The 21,793-nt window shown below is 42.6% G+C and overlaps 1 protein-coding gene across 3 annotated transcripts in view; it reads right to left on the bottom strand.

Moving 5' to 3' along the window:
* The window catches only part of MANBA (mannosidase beta), a 120,724-nt gene extending 100,317 nt beyond the window's left edge, over window positions 1-20,407 (bottom strand). For all 3 annotated transcript variants that reach the window (XM_044766393.2, XM_044766394.2, XM_044766392.2), the window contains exons 1-4: window positions 20,127-20,407; window positions 9,946-10,040; window positions 7,266-7,371; window positions 6,074-6,244 (exon numbers count right to left, since the gene is read on the bottom strand). In XM_044766393.2, coding sequence (XP_044622328.2) covers window positions 6,074-6,244; window positions 7,266-7,371; window positions 9,946-10,040; window positions 20,127-20,303 — 549 coding nt within the window. In that variant the 5' untranslated portion in view covers window positions 20,304-20,407. The remainder of the gene's footprint in view (window positions 1-6,073; window positions 6,245-7,265; window positions 7,372-9,945; window positions 10,041-20,126) is intronic.
* Window positions 20,408-21,793: the final 1,386 nt, after the last annotated feature.

Raw genomic sequence — 21,793 nt, 5'->3', positions numbered from 1 at the left:
ACAGAAACTGTGAAAAGAAATTTTTTTGGGGTGGGGAAGATTAGCTCTGAGCTAACTACTGCCAATCTTCCTCTTTTTGCTGAGGAAGGCTGTCCCTGAGCCAACATCCGTGCCCATCTTCCTCTACTTTATACGTGGGACGCCTACCACAGCATGGCTTTTTGCCAAGCAGTGCCATGTCCGCACCCGGCATCCGAACCGGTGAACTCCAAGGTGCTGAGAATCGGAATGTGCGAACTTAACCACTGCACCACCAGGCCGGCCCCCAAAAATGTTATTTTTAAATTGATAAGTTTTGGCATAAGTTGTTAGAAAGCAATAGATAAGTAATACAATAACTAATATATCAACCTATGCAACATAGTTAAATTTGGCAGAAATGTTCTAAGAACATAAAATCTAATTATGTACATTTATTCCTCAAAAGCATATTACATTGAAGCAACACAATAGTTACTCTTTAAATTTCTCCAAAATATTTCTGAGCCTATCATTGTATTTAAATATAATAACTATAAGAATATCGTATTTAAATGTAATAACTATAAAGAAGGAGGAAACAAATTGAAAGATAAAGATATTTATAAGTAGGTTTAAGAAACTCCAGCTAGACTTGCCAACCCCTGTTTCCTGCAGTGTGAATTCAGAAGTCATGAGTTCTGAACTTACAGCCCAAAAACTACCAGTTTAAACTTCAGACACCGACAGGGGTCCAGGGTGGACGTCTCACCCGACCTCGCTCAGCCTGGCTCCAAGCCTCCCTTCAGATGCTCGATTTCCTATTAATTTACAGAGATTCAAATTCAAAAGTAGAAGATGGGTCCCTTAAAACAAATCCTGTTTCAAGCAGAAGTTTTTGAATTTCTACCTCTTAAAAGAAAAAACAATTTTTCAAAACACAGTTAACTAAAATTTGTGAGCGGGAGCATGGCACCGCTCATCAGGCCATGTTGAGGCGGCGTCCCACGTGCCACAACTAGAAGGATCCACAACTAAAAATAGACAACTATGTACCGGGGGGCTTTGGGGAGAAAAAGGAAAAATAAAATCTTTGGGGAAAAAAAGTGTGTGAGGCTGTAAGTTCAGCTTTTAAAAAGGAACCAGCGCCAAGAGGAAGTCCTAAGAACTTTCTGAATGGAGCATGTGTAGACTAGAGCCTGAGGATTTGGCCAAACTGTTCTCATAATAATAATTATTATTTCCTAAGCTCTGTATTTATCTAAGATATAAATTAATTTCCATTACAGAGAAAAAGAATTAAAACCACTTCATAGCATCTGCATCTGTCTAAATTCACCACTTAAGTATCAGATTCCCGTGTTCAAAATGAAAACCATCTTGAGAATATATACTGGAGAGTGTGTTAAGTTCAGATACGTAATTCTTTTATCAGGGATAGGAAGGAGGAGGGCAGAAATATTCAACATTTTCTAAGGCCAACTATTTTCCCCATCAAGGGCTATAAATCACTCCTATTCATATAACCTCTCCAAATAAAGTTTCCACTCCTTCAAAAAATATTTGTGAAGAGCTTGCTATGTTTCAGGCCGGGGGTACATTAATACACAAAACCGACACAGTCCTTCCGCTCATAATGCTCACAGTACAGCAAGAAATTCAGGCATGAATCACAAATGCAAGGGAAACAGACAGGGAACATATAATGGGAGGAGGAGACAGTCAAGACAGGTTTCCCTGAACAACAGTGACCTTACACGGAGGCTTGAAGGGTGAGTACCAACAGTCCGAGGTGTTTAGGGGAGACGGAAGTGAAAGCACCCCTTTCAGAAGGGAGAGCAAGGGCAAAGGGCTCAAGGTGAGGAGAAAAGGATGCATTCTGGGAGATGAAGAGAGAAGGATGGGAAGAGTGGGGAAGAAGACCGGAGAAGTGGGCATGGGGCAGACAGAACTAAGAACTCTGGACTTTAGCTCAAAGGCAATGAGAAACTGTTAAAGAGTTTTAAGAAGGGGAGTGCTGGGATGATTTCTGTCTGAAAAGAACATTCTGGCTGCTCTGTGAAAAATGAACTGGAGGAAGGCAAGTGTGGTTGTTAGGAAACCAGTTAGGCAGCCAGGGCAATAGTCCATGCAAGAAAAGATGACACACTGAATTCAAGAATGGTAGTAGAAAGGAGCGTGGAAAGATTCAAGAACTATTGATGAAGTCACAGCCATAACATCAAAAGGACTTAGTGATGGATTGGAGGAGGGAAAAAGAGAAAGAGTTATCGAAAATAACCCTTAGGTTTCTGGCTTGAGCAACTGTTGTGGATGGTGTTCCACTCTGCAAGACAGGGAGCCCTGGGAGAAGGGTTCAGATCCCAAGGGCAGTGTTGGACACAATGAGCTGTAGGGCCCCATGAATCAGGCACGTGAAGATGCCACACAGGCAATAGAGCATAAGGTCTGGAACTGAAGAGAGGTCTGGATGAAGACACACTATTAGGAGTCACTGAAAATGTGACTGGTTATCGCAGAAATGAGATAGGCGACAAGAGGGTATAAAATGAGAGGAGAAAAGTGTCTAGAACAGAGAGAGGCCTGAAACGACTTCTAACAGGAGGAGGTTGATTATATTAAAGACACTTAGAAGGAACAGCCAGAGATGTAAGTGGAAAACAAGAAGGATGGTGTAGGGTGTAGAATACTTCTGGGGGGGGGGGGGGGGGCTGAAGTGAGGTGTCTCACCACCCAAGCTAGATAAGCAAGATAGGAGAGACAAGAGGAGGCTTGTACTGAAATGGAGAAAGCAGAAGAGTCAAAAAACTGATGGAGAAAATGCTCCCGAGGAGAAGATGAAAAAAGTAAAATTTAACTACTGAACATGTTCCCAGGAATTCAAGCAGCCGAGTCAACAAAGAGCCCACGATGAAAGACTCCGTGCTGATCCCATAAGGAAAGTGAGAAAGTGCACAAGGACTACAAGTTTTACAGCACTGCCTGTCAAACCTGAATAGAAAATATGCCCTGGCAAGCGACGAATCAACTAAGTAAATTCCTTATTCACACGAAGTCAAGAGTTCAGAAACAAGAGACTAATCCTTAAGAGAGAAAACTGTCCGAGAGAACCTATAGCATAAATGTGAGGACCGGTTCCTCTCTCTCAGCTCTTCCCTGAGTGAAAGGGCACACATCTTCCTGAACCTTCATGGCGCAGTGGCTGCAGACCTTTGACTACAGGAGGCAGACGGAAAGAGGGAGGCGGATATTCTCTTTCCTGTTCATTCCTGGAGGAGCCAAGAGGTACACGAGGGGTTCAGGTATCAATAAAATATAAGGGCCATACAGCACGTTTAACAAACAGCAGAGACTTGCATTTAGCAAATGAGAGAAGAAATAATGCAATACTATGAAAACCTAGCGTCCAAAGAACTTCCTTATCAAGATGGCAGCCGTGGGGCTGAGAGCACCCGAGCAGCGCTTTCACTGCACTGCACAAGCACGTCTCACATCTCCACATGGATTCGTTTTGCTACAGTTGAACGTCCTGTAAACACGCCTCCTCTTCTTCAACCGTAAATATCCAGCATCTCACTTACTGCCCCCACGCCCCCACCAAAAAAAAAAAAAACGGAGAGTAACATTTCCTCTTTATACCTCACTCCCCACCTCTATCCCACTCACTTCATATAAGCTAAGCTGAGGCCTTTTGTCTGTTACACACCTAGAAGTATATAATTACAGAAATAAGTCTCCAAACTAAATACTATCACCACTCTACATTTTGAATAGCTGTACAGCACTTTACATCATTATTTCTTTTTTTAAAAAATCAGCAGAGGAACCAGTTTTGTTGTAATTGTTGTTTTTATTTTTTCTTTTTTTAGTGAGGAAGATTGGCCCTGAGCTAACATCTGTACCAATCGTCCTCTTTTTGCTTGAGGAAGATTGTCACTGAGCTAACATCTATGCCAGTCTTTCTCTGTGTTGTATGTGGGATGCCACCATAGCATGGCTTGATGAGCAGTGTGTAGGTCCACACCCAGCATTTGAACCGGCGAACCCTGGGCCCCTCAGCAGAGCAGGGGAACTTAATCACTCTGCCACCGGGTGGCCCCTACAGCATTATTTCACTGTATCTTCATACCAACACAATCAGGAAGGAAGGGAAGGGATTAGCTCCATATACAGATGAGGGACTGTCTAAGATCACTCTGGGTTTAGAGCCAGAATTCAGATCCAAGATTCCTGACTTGGTCTCCAGCTCAAGTCTTTTCCCACCGGACCACGTCAATCTAGCCAGGACACCAAGATGCAGCTCATTATTCTGGCAAGTTCCCAAGATTAGTGTTCCACACACTGTGAGAGCAGACACCCAGGTCTGACTCCTGATTTCAGTGACAAGGGACTTTGCTCTATCTAGATCATCTGGAAGTACATTTTAAATGCTACAAATTGAATAGGGGGTAGAGGGAAAATACTACACAGATATATGTATAACATATATGTATATCTTTACTAATGACTGGAAAAGTAAACTTTCCACATTAGGATCCAAGAAGTCCTCATTTTGATAGAAGGTTAAAGATGGAAGAAGAGAGGGGAAAAGTACAACCTCTCGTATTCAAACCACTGTGCCATTTGAAGCCAAAGGCAAAAAACAAAAGATGAATTTTATACAGAAGTATAAGTACACAAGTATTCCAGGGAACACCTCTGCTAAGCTACAGACTGTTCAGTTACAGTAACACAAACGACCAGTTACTGAGACACTGACACAAACTGGCAGAGGTTGAATCAAACAGGGGAAGGTATAATTTTGACCTTAGCACTTATCTTAAGGAAATATAATTTAATGGTAGGTCTAGTCAGTCTAAAGAGAGCCACTTAAATAATTAGCATTTATCAACTGAGGTTTTAGATAACCAGTGCTAGAAAATTACACTTAGTATCTTCACAATGAAACCAACGATTACCTTTGTTGTTAACACTAAATGTCACTTACTCAAAAAATTAAAAATAGAATTACCATAAAATCAAGTAATCTCACTTCTTGGTATATATCCAAAAGAATTGAAAGCAAGGTCTCAAAGAGATATTTGTATATCTATACATAGCAACATCATTCTCAACAGTCAAAAGGTGGAAGCAACCCGATATCCAGTGACAGATGAATAAATAAACAAAATTTTGTGGTATGTACATACAATGGAATATTATTCAGCCTTAAAAAGGAAGGAAATACTGACACATGCCACAATATGGATGAACTTTGAGAACACTATGCTAAGTGAAATAAGCCAGTCACAAAAAACCAAATACTCTTTGATTCCACTTATAAGAGGTAGTTAGAGGAGTCAAACTCGTAGAAACAGAAAGAATGGTTGTTGCCAGGGGCAGGGGGGAGGGAAAAATAGGGAGCTGTTTTCCAGGGTAGAGAGTTTCAATTTTTCAAGATGAAAAAGGTCTGGAGACTGGCTTCACAACAATGTGAAAATACTTAATACTATTGAAATGTACACTTGAAAATTGTTCAGATGGTAAATTCTGTGTTATGTGTACTCTACTGCAATAAAAAAATTTTTGAATAAAAAACTAAATGTCACATAGAATACTAATTCAACCATGTATTACAATAAATCCAAGTCATCTAGACTGAGATCAGACTCAGAGAAAAATAATCACCTTCTGGATTTTCTCTTTGTTAGATTTTATGAGAACCTACAATAAAATGTAAGAACATGTCAGCAAATATACTAATATTTGCAGAAGGCTTCGTAGTAACAAGAATCACTAATATATATGAACCTTACAGTCTGGTGAAAAGTTTGATAAACCTAAATGTTAAAAACTAATTTGTAAAGTTACAGTATCAGTCACCTAGTTTTCTTCTTTTCCTGATGTTACCTAAATTCCGAAGCCTGCTTCAAGAAGGAAACCTAGAAAGACAAAGATTTTCCACAAAAATTCATATAATCTTTTGATTCTTATTCCAAATTTTCAAATCCCACTAAGGGGGCAGGACAGAGATGCCCAACTTAGGAAACACCATTGGAGCCTTCAAACAAGCATTTCCTGTGCACGCACAGCCCATCCCCAGGGCTAGAGCCCCAGCCATTTGCGAGACCTTTACCTTTCGAATAAAGTTGACGTGGCATTCGCCCTTCTGGACGACTGGAGGGCAGTCTGGGGGCACCTCGTAGCGAGTGTGAGCCTTGCTCTGCTGGGCCGCATACAACACTGGGGACTGGAAACGGAGCTCGATGGAGTTCACGTCCCTAACCACACTGGTAACATCGAAGCTCTGAATTAAAGGGAAAGAACAGATATGGAAGCAGCCTTGCACGTGAAATTTTAGATACAGACAGAATGTATGAAAGATACATAAAAGAACTGAAATCTTTAAGTTTATCCTTTTTGCAGGAGAAAGCACTTCTCTGAAACAGTATAACTTAGTTGCCTACACTTAGTTCTTTTTTTTTTATTGAGGTAACATTAGTTTATAACATTATATAAGTTTCCAGTGCACATCATTACATTTCAATTTCTGTGTAGATTACATCATATTCACCCCACAAAGACTAATTACAATCCACACACATGTGCCTACCCACCCCTTTCGCCCTCCTCCCTCCCCTCATCCCTTCTGGTAACCACCAATCCAACCTCTGTCTCCAAGTGACCGTCCGTTGCTTTTATCTTCTACTTATGCCTGCTCTCAGTTCTAACTGAGCACATAGGTTTCTCTTGCTATTTTTACTGACAGATGAGGTCCTAGCAAACAGAGTGATCAGAAAATAGCTTTAGCCCTGGAATGTCTGCACTGGCTATTTACATACAGCCTTGAACTGCCAAGGACTTCCTAGATTCTTCAGGACAACCACTCTCTGGGAGGAACAGCGTGTATTTCTGTCATAAGTTACTTTTGTTTGAAAAGTCTACCCTTGAAATAGATGGGGGAGTCAGGATACAATCTCTTATGGTAATTATTCCAGAAAACAAGGAGCATTTTCTTTTAAAATAGTCTATTGTCATTTCCCATGAAACTCTGGATCACAAATAATGCAGAAGGGAACAGCATTTATTGAACACTTCTCACATGCCAAGAACTGTGCCAATCATTTTAGATAATGAGTTTATAACTCCATAGGGTCTGTAGTGTTTTCACCATTCTACAGTGTGGCAACTGAGAAATAAAGTAAGTTACTCAGAGCTTCAAAGAGCTTGGCCCGGCTTGCACAGGCAATGACGCCCTTACCTTTCTCTACTCACAACGGCAGTTAGGCCAGAAGTGGGGTTTTAACCTGATGCCACTACATACTTACATATCTTTTGAACATGTTGTCTGTTTCCCCAATAGTAACATCATTGAGCAGGACTTTTGTAACTGTATCAACGCCCTCAAAAATCAAATTTACTTTTTGCCATTTGCTAAAAAAAAAGAAAAGATTTTTAAAATAAGACATATAAAATATTAACTTAGATGAGTCTTTTTTTTAACTAGTTAAGAACTAAACAAATAATTCTCAGAAAATACACATTCTTAAAAGGCAGTTTCCAATTAAATTTTGAAAAATTTTCGTTTAATACATTTTTATGTTGAATGACCTGGCATATCTTTCTTCATAATATATATATGTATTTTTTTTTGGTGAGGAAGATTGGCCCTGAGCTAACATCTGTGCCAGTCTTCCTCTATTTTGTACATGGGACACTGCCACCACAGCATGGCTTGATGAGCTGTGTGTAGGTCCACACCCAAGATCCAAACCCGTGAATCCCAGGCCACCAGAGAGGAGCACATGAACTTAACCACTAAGCCACCAGGCCGGCCCCTCTTTCTTCACAATATTTTAATCACCATAAAATCAAAATACAACTTACAATTTCCAAATGCACTCACTTTTTTCTAGCCCTTCACAAAGTTCTTATGAGAACCAAGTTAAACAACAGACGCACAATGTTTTTATAAACTATTACATTTACTGACGCTACCTAAGAAAACACATTAACCAACTAACAAGTATCTGTGAGCGACTGGGATGTGCCCAGCACGCTGCTAAGCCTTACGGGGAACTAAAATGGTCTCGGAATTTAAGGAGTCTGCAGTCTGGTTGGCACTCAAGCCTAAAACACAGCAAACAAAGAGAAAACTTTCACTCTCTTCTGCTTCGTGGTGCAGTTTTCTTGGACAGGCTGCAAGTGCTATCAGAGTGTATGTCATAAGGAAAGCCTTCAAGAAGGAAACAGGAACTTCAATGACAGAATAAATAAAATGTGGCATGTCCCCAAAGTAAAATACTATTCAGCAATAAAAAGAAATGAAGTACTGGTAAATGTGACAACATGGATGGACTGTGAAAACATTGTGCTCAGTGAAAGAGGCCAGACACACAGGACCACATACTGTATAATTCCACTTACATGAGATTTCCAGAAAAGACAAGTCTGCAGAGATAGAAAATAAACTAGTGGTTGCCTAGGCTGGGATAGGGATGGGGGAGAGGGGTGTGGAGAATGTGGAATGACTGGTAATGGGTGTAGCTTTCTTTTCGGGGTAAGAAAATATTTTAAAATTTATTGATGGTTGCACTACTCTGTGAATATACCAAAAAACACAGAATTGTACACTTTAAATGGGTGAATTATAATGGTATGCAAATTATATTTCAAGTTATTTTTTTTTAAATGAGTAGAAATATGTAGGTAGAGGGCAGACCCCTAAAGGGAGAGTAAAATCAAACAAGGCAATGCTAACAGCATCAAGAACATCACGGTAACAGGCCTGATTCGGTGTAGAAGCAGTGCTGGGCAACTAAGGGGATAAGGCTGGGCAGGTCCGCAGGCAGAGGGGATACAGGACACGGTACCGGCCTGGGCAACAGTAAGCAGTATTTTCACAGACAGGCAGAGAAGACTAAACTTGATTTGCAAATCAAAAGGCAGACACTGTGGTAAACTCAATATTTTGGGAAGATGAGTCTAATGTTTGTACATATGAAAGAAAAGAGAATGAAAAGACAAAGCGAGAAATTTAGTTAGGCAGCTTTGGCCCAATTCCAGGCACTCACTAATAAAGGCCTAGGCAAAGGTGGAAACTTGGTAATGAGGAAGAAGGGGCTGAATCAAGAGAAACGACAGAAGAAAGTAATAGGACTCAGAAACAGATGGAATACAGGAAGATGAAGGAAAGATATGATGAGCCAAAAGCACCTTAGGCGTAGAAGACTGGAACAATGGTGTTACATTAAGAGAAGCAATGAGGCTGTTAGAACACAAAGTAAGCTTTAAGTGAGCAAGCCACCTGATGAAATTTTGGATACGTTGAGTTCAAGATGAAAGAGGACCCCTAATAGAGATATTTTAAGTATTATCTAGAAGTAACAGCCCAGAGCACATTAACTCCGTGATACTGAGCACCATAATTCTGGCTTTATTTCTTTTTCAAGGGGCTAGTGAATAATTACCAAAACAGTCATATAAAAGGGACAGAAGGATTTTTTTTCTACATTTAGCAATAACGGTGATAGATATAATTGGGTTACATTCTGCTACACAGAACATTACTGAAAACTATGTCATGCTTTTCCTCACAGCCTCATGAGGCTTCATATTCGGCCAAGGCTCTCTTAACACCACATCGAACAAATGATGTGTCTGTGATCTTACTTGACCATATTATAAATATATACACTCTTATTGATTACTGGGGGCAGGAAGAAGGAGACGCAAATAAGAGGATTGACTCAGCCTAGGTGACTCCATTATAATCACTGGAAAAATGACTGAATAAGACATAATTTAGTGACTGATGATCAGAGGCACCATCCTCATATACAAATCAACACATAAATCACAAATTCACTCTTACACAGGCTTTAGTCTGACAACTCTCTGATATGAAACCTAAACTAACAAAAGATTATTGCAGAGACAGAAAAAGAAGAAAAGCTCAAATAATAATAATTAGTAAACTTATATGTACAGGTATACACACATAAGTACCTAATGTCAAAGGGGATTTTAAATTCCTTGCTGTAGGTCCAGTTATCCAAGGAGATCCATCTGTAGTTAAGGTCATTAAATCTGTAGTACGGATCCTGTGGATAAAAATTATAGTAGATGATTAAACACACAAAAATAAATTTATTAAATTAACATGAAATAAATTATTAATGATAATCACCTAAAATTTAATAAACCCTTGACCTAGGAGCACAAGCATTTCATATGCTGGCACATGGCATCCTCGAGGCTAGCGCTCTGCCCACGTAAGAGATCATTACCTTTCAAACAAAGCGGGCATTTGCAACCTAAAAATACTAAAAGATGTAAAAAAAAAAAAAAAAAAAGTCCAACAAAATACCTAAAAGGAAAGAGCTCTGAGATGGAAATAAAATAGTTTCATTTACAAAGAACACGTGTGGAGATTAAGGTTGGCTTCCCTTGTTAAAGGCAAACACAGACCCTCCGAGGCTCTGGCAGGGAACAGAAGGCCTTCTGGGGCGTGGCCCTCAGCCCCGGCGCCCCGCGGGTGTCACTGTGCCTACTGCTGCCACTGTCCCTGGCGGTCTCCAGGGGGAATGCTTTTCCTCTGCTGCCCAAACGTGAGCAAAACTCCCAGTCCTTGGATTCACCAAGCATTCTCAAAGTTACTTTTCATTCTGCTTCACTAAGTGAGCATGAAAAGGATCTCTACAGAGAACACACAGGCAGCACAGATCCGGTCGGACTGCCTCCATTACCCAGGCCAGGTCAGCAAGCCTCAGCCCACGGGCCAAACGCAGCTCGCTGCCTGTTTCTGGGTGGCCAGCGAGCTAAGAACGGACACGTGGCAATAAATAAAGTTTTCTTGGAGCAGTGCCATGCCCATTCCTTTGCAAATTAGATACAGCAGCTTTCACCCTGCAATAGCAGAGTTGAGTAGACATGACAGAGACCACATGACCCAGGAAGCCTAAACCGTATCTGGCCCTTGACTGAAAATGGTTGCAACCTCTGCCCTAGATGCCTGGCCTGCTGGGCGCTCACAGATGCTGTTCCACCCGAGTGCCCAGCCTCCAGTCCTCTCTTTCATAACCCTTAGGTCTTTCTTCTCCACCTCGTTCTCCACCCTTTATCTCTCAGATGGGGGCTCCTAGACAGGAGCAGAACAGAAAGGGGTCAGCGCAGCTTTTCAGGTCATCTGTCTGTGAACACCACCACGGCTACACAGAGGGCAACCGTGTGCAGGGCCGAGGGCCATTTCCTCAGGGACTGCAAGTCCAGGTGTTGAAAGAAGAGCTAATTTGGTCTAAGGTCCGCAGAGGTCAGGGCTGGACCACCAAGTCAGGTGGGCGAGGAGCAGGCGGGCACTTGCCCAGAGCACAGATCTGCACGAGGCCCTGCTACATCCCTGGGTGCATCTCCAGACGGAGGGAAAGGAGCTGCCAGCAACCGCTCCTACCGGAAGAAAGATCCTGATAAGCTAGAGGAGGGAGTAGTTGATAAGGTTTAATAACAGCTGATAATCACCAAACTGACTTTTAAATGGGGTGTGCCAGGCCCAACAAATTTGCTTCCTTTTCTGCTCCTCACCCATACATTGACTCAGACTTTCTAATGAATAAACATGGAACAAATATTTAAGAACATAGGTTTGAAGAGGCACCTAATTACTAGCCTGCATGCGTCTCCACCCAGCCCTCTGTCTAACTCTACACTGTGTCCTCACTCCAACACAGTTAAAAATATCACGCGAAGGAAGACACGAAGGCCAACGCCAATCTGCTAAGCTGGGGCTGGCTGACAATCTGGCTGGCTGGGCATGAAGCCCCTTCCTGTCTCCAGGCTCCTTGAAGGAAACTATATGTTGAGTTCAACAGCGCAATCTTTTCAGAATTTTTTTCTAAACAAACAGAATTTAGGGGTTAAAATTTTTCTCTTACTTAAAAGAAGCCAATCTGAAAAGGCTACATACATACATACTACATGATTCCATGACATTCTGGAAAAGGCAAAACTATGGAGACAGTAAAAAGATCACTGGTTGCCAGGGAGTAAGGGGTAGAGAGGGATGAATAGGCAGAGAACAGAGGATTTTTAGGGGAGCGAACTACTCTGAATGAAACAATCACAGTGGATACATAGCACCATACATTTGTCCAAACCCACAGAATGTAGGAGGTCAAGAGAGAACACTAGCCTACACGGCAGACTCCAGGGATGAGGATTGTCAGTGTAGGTTCACTGATGGTAACAAATGTAACACCCTGGGGCGGATGCTGATGAGGAGGCTGTGCATGTGTGGGTGTATATGGAAACTATTTGTATTTTCTATTCCATTTTGCTGTGAACCTAAAATTGCTCCCCAAAATAAAGTCCATTTAAAAAAATTTCTATTACTAAGGGAAAATACCTTAACCTCCCCAAAATAAAAGTTACAGAGGCTTAGATTACATTTATAATAACTATTCCAAACGGTAAGCAACCATCTTTATTTGGTTCCAGATTGGTCTGACTGCCTTTGCTCATGTTAAAACTCTGAGTCTTATTTAAAGCAAACGGCAGCTCAGCACCCCATCTAATGACTAAGGACCCATGGAAGTTGCTGAGCTGTTGGCAAACCCATGAACCCTAAAAAGAGTAACAGTATCATTTGTTGACCATTTACTATCTATCAGCTCCAGGAGAGGCACTCACACACTCTTATCTTTGGAACAAGCATGCGCAGTAAATTCCTAAGACTGAAGGAAAAAAGGCCAGAAAAACAGCCATAAGAGCACCTCAGGAGCCTCGTATCACTGTACTGATTCATGACAGTAATTTTAAAACAACAGCTGTGGAGTCTCCGTGTATATGTCTATGTGTAAGTTATGTATCTGTGCTATTTTACCTCCAGATGGCATACTTTCTAAAGAGCTCTGTTTAATTGGCTTAAAGTAAGCACTTACATAAATTATTTCTAAACGCAACAAACCCAGACATCTTTCAAATTAACGTGATACGAACTAATCTTTGGTAAATGAAAGCTTGTTTAAATTTGTTGGTTTGATTGAAATAGGCACATCCTCAAAGTTGTCAGTATGTGGGTATGATGCAGCTGGGCACCCTCATTCCACATCTATTGGTCAAATAAGCTGATGCTATCTCTGTTACAAAACTGGTGAGCAAAAATAATCACTTAAACTGATGTCAAATTTTGCCTAATGTCTCATGAAGTTTTGTAGGCAATCTAAATAATTACTGGGAATGCGTAAACTACATAGATGTGAAAAAAATAAAAGCGTTGGGTGAACTTCTCAAAATAATTGTTACAGCATGTATATTTAAGATAACTTTCAAAATCTCTCTGGTAACTTGAAATTTTGAAGTTTTGCTAGGTGAAATTAAATGATAAAAATTCACTGAATATCTAGGTCATTTTCAAACAGGATAAAATACTGAAACATTATTGCTAAACATGTAAAGTTTATCTACTTTTGGCTTCTTATTATGGAGAAACTAAAAGTTGTTTGGGTCTATTTAAAAATGTCTTGTATTTTATTAAAGGATTGCACTGTGAAATAACATGTTTCTAGAAATTATAAAAAGTATTTATAAAATTTGCCAAGTCACAGAATGCTAATGTAAAAGAGTTTATAATTGCTTACTTCTTGGTTTTCACTAAAAATTAAGGTCTATAAGGGTTAAAAATTCTAATTAATATATGTGATTAAAGTTACTAAAGATTAATAAAGAAAACATGTTTGAATTCAAAGAAAATAAGAAGTACCTTCAGTAAAGAAGGTACAAAGAACAGAAATAGTTTTGTTTCTTTTATTAAAAAAGATAAATTTATCCCAAAGTACTAGGAGGGAAACTAAGATTAAAATGAATTTAATTACGTGAATAAGTTTTAATATCAGAAGTAAGCTGGGACAAAAATTATAATTTGTTTTTCTCTTTCCCTTAAAAAGGATAATTTTCCTGGACTTTTAGTCTACTTTTGATAAAGAGGTCATAAAAGGTTTTCTTTACTTTTGAGTGAGTCTTACTTTAGTTAAATGGATAACTAAGCATTGTTTCACAGCGACAAGACCAGAAACCCCTTTGACCAAATGTTTTAAAATCTTTTGATGTTTTTGACAAGCCCCCAAAATTCAAATGAAGTCCCTCTTTGGACTTAAAAAAAAATTTCTCTGAGAATTCTCAGAGCCCCTGGGACTTTTCAAAGAAATCTGTTCTCTCTTCCTATAAAGCAAGGCACACTAATTAGGCTTATTTGGTATGCTAAATTACATGGGAAGCATGGCCAAGTAAAGGATGATAAACTCTCTTAGGTTATATTGCATAGGTAAATATTATTCACTATCTTAACCCTGCTACCTTGCTTCCAACATCACAAGAGGAAAAGACCATGACTGCATTCTATTATCTAATTCAGTTTACAGATGGGTCTTACTTAAATGATAAGCAAGGATGCTATCAAGTTGGATATGCTGTCCAGCCTCGAGAATACCTGCTACTTTCTATTAACTCTGCTAACCCAGCAAAAGATTTCCTCCCTACAGGCTCAAGAAATTACCACCGAAGAGAAACAAAGGTGGCAACAGAAGAGGAAAAACAATACTTTTCGATACTTTCTCCCACAGCAGTTCATAAAGCCTGTACTCATTGCCCTACATGACCAAAATATAATCTAGGGAAACTATTTCATGAATCACAAGACCATTTTCCCCTTTCTAAGGGACCCTTTGAGGTGTGGCAATTGGACTTTGTTCAAATGCCACCATCTCATGGATAAATATATCTTGTGATGACCTGTATGTTCTCACATTGGGTTGAGGCCTTTCCTTACAGAACAGCAATGGCTTCAGGTAAATTATTATTGAAAAGGATAACTCCTGTTTGAGGAATTCCTGCCGAGTTACACAGTGACCAGGGAACCCATTTCACTGGACAAATAATTAAATCTATTTGTGACATTTGGCCAATAATACAACATTCTAATTAACAGCACAATCAAAACTCAATGGGCAAAGCTTTCAGAAGCATTCCATCTCTCACGGCCAAAAGCTCCTCCACTAATGCTCCTCAAGCTCAGATCACACCCTCGGTAAACAGCAGCTGTCCGCTCTCGAGAGAGTAACTGGATGACCTTGGCAATTAGATGAAAGAACATATGAACCAACTTTGCTTAAAGGAGATATCTTAATTATTGTTGAAGTCTCATTGAGACACTCAGAAGAAATGAGAGGTTAGGAGCTGATTCTTTTCACAGAGAGCTCCCAGGAGATGAAGACCTTAAGGATCATGGCGTACAACCTGGAGAATTTATTTATCAGAAGAGGCATCAAATCAAAGACTCTCTGCAGCCCTGTTGGAAAGCACCACACCAGGGACTTTTAACCCATTCATGTGCTGCAGAATCAAAAGGCAGACCCTCATGGATTCACATTTTTCATTTAAAAAAGGCTTCTCCACCTGAGTGCGTTTCAGTTCCTATTTCTGATACCAGACTTCAGCTGACCAATGCGAAAACCTCCAAACCAGAATGAGAAGAAGATGGCAACTGTTGCAGACAGCTGTCCCAAGACTCCGGACCAGGCCTGTATTCCCAACCTCATATCTCCTCATTTAAACCTTTGCAATGCTTAAACTGTATACCTATTTTATAATGTTCCATTTAAGGTTTTCAGAATACTATCATACTTAAAGAAAGTGATTGATTCAGAACAGACTGGTCTTGAAGGCCAGGCATTTACCAGGTGGCTCCTATCGGAACTCAGTGGTTATGTGGAACAAATCTCTGGCCTTGCCTACCGCCTGGATGGCTAGAGCACTGCACCCTGAGTTTCCCTTGGATGCAGAAAAGGACTCACACTAAGCTAACACGAGTTGTCAACATTCTTCTCTTTAAGGCCAGATGGGCTCATTCAGTGTTCCACTGGTATGACCACCTAGCAGCTAATTTGTTCCTTCTTTGGAGCTAGAGGATGCATATCATATATAGAGGCCCTGACTAAATCAACTCGACAAGCCTTTAACAATAGCCAAGCAGGAATAGCCTTATTAAATACTAAAATGTCTTCAATGAGAAAGGCTGTCCTTCAAAATAGAATGGGCTTAGATGTTTTAACTGCATCCCAAGGTGGTACCTATACAATCATTCAAAGTGAATGCTGTGCTTTTATACATGATGAATCTTCCAATGTGTCATCTCCGCTAAAGCACATGAAAAAGCAGGTGAATGTCTTAAATGAATCTTTCATAATTATAAACAATGTAAACATAAGGAGTCAGGTCAAAGCACATGTACAATGTTTGTGCAACAACCTAAAATCAATTGAAAAATTACATAACCTAGGAAATGCTGCCTGTGTTAATATATACCTCTATGCTTGTCTGACTACTTCCCTCTGATGTGGCTAACTGGGTAAATCAATGAGATAAAAGCCTGGCACCAAGAGATATGATGGACCCAGGGCAGGCAGCAACCACCCTAGCGCCGAGGGACAATGTTTTGATCATCAATGCTTTCTATTGAAAGATTATAAAAAAGGGGAAAAATGATAAGTAAATGACAAGCAATAGGATATACTGGAGGATATGAGGAAGTCATTTGGGTTAAAACTAATTTGGCCTGATACTGTTTTTCCAAAAGGGACTGAAGTGGCCTGTTCAGCATGCATTGTACATCTGCTCTAAACATTTACAATGTCCCAAAGACAAGAATGATGCCCTTAAAGACAGGAATGTAACTTTCCCCCACATCGGCATTTCTTTAAGGATAAGCATCTCTTCCTGGGAACTAAGGATTAATTACCGACCTGCTGTGCTCACCTTGTGACCACTGACCTGCTGACCACCGACCTACCGTGCCAGCTTAGCATGTCATGACAATTGTAAAAGGGACATTCCTATCATATGTGATGTATGCTCTTTGTTCCAAGACTGTATATAACCACTCTGTACACCCCACTTCTTCGGTGCCTTTCCTTCCCTGGGGAAGGAAGGCCCCAGGCTAGTCCTCAGATCTAGCTTATAATAAACTCACCCCAATTTTGATTTATAGATTACGGATTGTTTGTGTCGACAGTGTATATACATAGACAAATCCTGAATGGATAATAGTGTATTTTTAAATGTTAATTGTCGTTATCTCTGAAAGCCAGGTCTCTGAGTTTTCTTCTTCTTACTTATCTATATTTTCTAATTTGGCACACTGAGAACATCTTTCTTAAAAAAAAAGCTTTTCAAACTTACACCACTGAAGAATTGCACAGGAAGGCTGGGAACATTGCTAACAAGGGTCCCTTATCTGAGCACTTACCTGTCCTATGGTTATTAGTGAGGTTTTCTGCCTCACTAGAACACGACGTCCCACAAAAGGCAACTGAGTCTTACTCATTTCTTTATTTCTAATGCCTATTTTAGTGTGTGGTATAATAGAAGGCTGAAAGAATGAAGCATAACCTTTGGCTACGAGCCCAAAAGGCTCTCCTAGACCCCTAAGATTTCCATCTGTAGAGGAAACGCAGCCACCTATGAAACGCCCAAGGCTGGCCACAGAGCCTCTTGGGAAATAGAACTCCATTTAACCAACTAATCAGACTGAGAAGTCCTGAAGTTTTCCTTGACTCCTCTTTCTCTCACTCCTCCCACCCAATCCATCAACAAACCCAACTGAACAAATCCTGTTGCTTCTACATTGAAAATACATTCTCACAACCATTCTCACCATTTCACTGCAGCCACCCTGGTCCAAGCCAGAAGTCACTTCTCGCCCAGACAACAGCCACAGACCCCCACCTGGTCTCCAGGCTTCCATTCTGATGCTTCGTAGTCTTCACACAACAGCCAGAATGACCTTCCAAAAGGCAAACCCAACCATGCAACCGCAAGCTCAAAACTCCCATCACAAACAGAATGAAATGCAAAGTGTCTCCATGGTCAGTTTGCAAGCCCAGCATGATCTGCCCTCCAGCCCTGCTTTGAACTCCTCCACCTCCCGGGCTCTCAGGGCTCCAGCCACACCTGGCTGCCCCTAATCCTGGAACTGGTCAAGCACATCCCCACCTCAAGGCCTCTCCCCTCCCTACTTCCGTCTTTTTCTCTTCTTTGCTAGGAATGCACTTCTCCTTGAAACAGACCTTATCAAAAAGATCTCCGCTTAAAAGTCACTTTATCAAAATGGCTATGTTTAACCAATTTTTTTTAAATAGCAATCCTGTCCAACCAGCATTCACTCCCTGTTCCTTTAAGCTGCCACATTTTTCTTCAGCGCATCACCTGTCATTATATCATTGATTAATTTGTTCATTGTCCACCTCCTCCATTACAACGTCTATCGGCACAAAGCCTTTTTCTTCACCGCTCAATTTCAAGCAGTTAGAGTGCCTGCCACATTAAATACCTGAGATAATTAGGTGAATGAATAAATCAATGAATGACTTAGGCAAGATATGTTTCAAGTTCTCATGTAAACACAGTATTTGAGCTAGTGTCTGCACTAAACTACAGAATATTCCCCGAGGTCAACACCAAAAAGAGATGCTGTAATAAAGCAGGTGGGATCACAACATCACATTACTCAGTAATCACTCTGAGGTTGATGATTATTGTCAACAGGCCTGGAGCTCCCCAATCCCCAAAAAGCTGCCCCACTCTCATCCCACTATGGTTTAAGACTCACATCCACCTTATTGACAATGTTTTTCTAAGAATTTTTGAAGAGATTTAACAGACGTGAATTATTCTCACGAGGAAAAGTTATCTCATACCATGAGCAACCTCCTTCTCGTTAACTAGTAACCAAACATTGTTTCTGGAGATATATATAGCCCTGTAACATAAAATAACAATCTGATTTGCTAAAGCCACTAATTATTTCCCACTGGCTTAACTCTATCAATAAAATGAGGCAAGCAGAGACCCTGCGAAATAAACGCAGGCACTCATTCTCAAGACAGGTGTCAGCGAAGACCCAGGGTATGAGGTCAGCTGCGGACTATGTTACAAGTAGTTTCTTGACTCAAAATAAAGTACTTAAGTTTGAGAATTATTTACTTAAAAAGTAAACCAGACCGTGGTGAGTGTCCTTTACAACATTCACTTCCTTTCTGATATACATTCCTGAAAAAAAGCTAACGCATACCAGAGCAGAAATTGTGCATAACCCTAGTTGACCGTTCTGTTATTTATGTAAACTCTGAATGATGCTCCTGACAGTCAACCACAGTGCTTCCAAACCACATGATTTTCCAAAGCACCAGGTTAAGTGTAGCATCCTACAGAACCCAGGCTACGGAGTCCTGCCAGCCTGGGTTAGAACTGCATTTCTGCCACTTAGTTACTGTGTGGTCTTGGGTAAGTTCTCTAACTCTTCTGGGCTCCATAACTCCCTACCATAAAATGCAGATAAGAAGACCTATTCCGTAGAGCTGTTATGAAGATCGGGACAATGCATGCCCCATTTATCAAGTACACGTCGTCCCAGTCAAAGAGGATTAAAGAATGGGAAAACAAGGTGGAAGTCTGTTTGCAAACCTCCGCATGTAGGCAGCCAAACAGTAAAACACCCTCCACAAGGAGTCTATAAACTGGAGCATCTTTTGGAACACACACACACACACATTACACGCCCTGAGAGGAAACAGTCCTTTGTTCATATCCCAGTCAGCCTTAACAGCCATTCGCCTTTCCACTAGCACTGACGCTCCTCACCTGACACCTGCAGATCCCATTCTCCGCAACCTAAGTGCTGCATCAATCCTAAAACTGACTCCCTGAGGACGAAAAGCGAAAATGAAAAACTGAGACGTTACTGAATGTAGTTCACACTTAGCAAAAGACCACGTCCCCCGCACCGTTCCGGTAGTTGAAACAGTCCTACCCCGCCTTACGCTTTGTCAGTGACAACGTGCCCTTTCCAGTGAGAACCACGGCCGTAAGGAGACCCCCGTGGAAACGCTGCCCGCGCTCTCTAAACTTCGCCCGGCACAGTTCCTGACGTCCCAGCGTGGTCGGCCAGGCTCCATAGAGCCCGACCCCCGCGGGGCTCTTCGGCCACAGTGGATAAACCGCCCCGGCCTGTCCCCCCCCAGACCACAGGACGCAGAGGGGCAGTTAGCGCCGGACGGAGGAGCAGGGCCCAGGGCTCGGGGCTCGGGGCTCCGCACGAGGGCAGGCGGGCGCAGGCTCGCGGCGGGGGCCGCACGCACTACCTGGATGAGGTTCTGCTGCAGCAAGGCAGTGTGCACGCACCCGGGGACGTCCCCCGGCAGCTCCAGCGAGCCGTTCCCGCTGCGGATCCGCCAGCGGCCCCGCAGGCTGAGGGTGCGCACCGCGGCGCCGGCGGCCGCCCCGCACACCGCGAGCAGCAGAAGCAGGCGGAGGCGCATACCGCCAGCCGGACCGCGCACGCCCAGCCCGGCGAGTCCCCGCGCTCCCGGGAGCCTCCGGCGGCGCTGCTTCCCGCGCCGGCCCCGGATGTCGGCCCCGGCCCCGCCCAGCCCCGGCGCGCCCCGCCCCGCGCCGGGCCCGCTGAGCTGCCGGCGGGAGGTGAGCGCCGAGACCGGGGGCCGGAGCTGCGGCGCGGGCGGGGCTCCAGATCGGACCCCTGCGGCCTGCGCTCTCCTCGGCGCTTGCTCCTCGGCCGCTTCGCCGTCTGAAGCAGAGGCGAAAACCGTGCACGGTAATTGGGACACACAGATCCCTGGGCGCGAAGCGGGGCAAAGCCCCGGGGAGCTCAGGGACAGGCAGTAGCATGCGGGGACCACAGCTGGAGAGGCTCCTCACTGCTCCAGAGAACCCAAACACCAGGACACCCACCAATTTCCTTCCCCCAAATTTCTCCAGACCCTCATCCACGCTGCAGGGTCCGCCTGGTGGCGGTAACGCCCCGCTCCTGCAGCAACACAGGCCGGTCCCAGAGCGAGCCTGCCCGTCAAAGAGGACGACATTACTACACGTATCTAACTCGGAGGTTGTCGGAGGGCTGAGCCAGTCCGCGCGCAGCGGGCCACACGGGGGCGGTGAGGAAGTGCAGCACCTTAGCCGGTGTGCGCGGACCAGGACGTTCCGGGGGTTCGGGACACCTGCACCTTGTGCGCAGGCAAGTTTAAAATCCTCTGACGCCCACTGGCTGTGGGGCTCACGCAAGCCGCAAAAATCTCTAATACCTCCCTTTCCTGACTCGAAAATATAGGCTGTTACTCCTTTTTCAGGTTGTTATAAGCATAAGATGAGTTAAAAATACATAGCTGTCTGTAACGATGCCGGGGTTCCCAAGAAATACCACAGATGTAGTTCAGGGTCTCATAGTCACGTGGTCTACTTGAGTCCCCTTTTTACAATAGGGTGTGACAGTGATCCTAGGAAGTTTAGAGGGTATTTCACATTGCGTAAAATAGCCTGACTTATTCCTGTGTTGATGTTGTCTGCCTTATTTCCATATATAAGAGGAAGTCTTTAGCGCCAGCCCTCAGGGCGTAGGGGTTCAAGTTTTGCTCACTCTGCTTCAGCAGCCTGGGTTCCATTCGGGCCGAGGGACCACACCGTTCCTCTGTCAGTAGCCGTGCTGGGGCCCCGGCTCACGTAGAAGACCTAGAAGGATTTAAAACTGGAAGATACAACCATGCACTGGGGCTTTGGGTAGGGAAAAACAAAAAAAGAGGAAGTCTTTGAAGAGAAGTTCTCCCCTCCTCAAATCTGAGCTTTGCTTTGCCTTATAATGGCCCTGGAATTGCCTGAATCTGCAGACATACGACAATATTTTAGTATTTCAGAGGCAGTATTTTTCACAAGCCTAGCATCTTAGCTTTAGAGACATTATGGATTATCCAGCCCAAGCTTCTGGTTTTACAGCTGAGGGAACAGGATCCAAAGAGGT

This window comes from Equus asinus, chromosome 3 (genome assembly GCF_041296235.1).
Source record: "Equus asinus isolate D_3611 breed Donkey chromosome 3, EquAss-T2T_v2, whole genome shotgun sequence".
In the NCBI taxonomy this organism is placed as follows: Eukaryota; Metazoa; Chordata; class Mammalia; order Perissodactyla; family Equidae; genus Equus; species Equus asinus.
The sequence above is the reverse complement of the archived record's forward strand: the minus strand, read 5'-3'. Positions and strand labels throughout refer to the sequence as shown.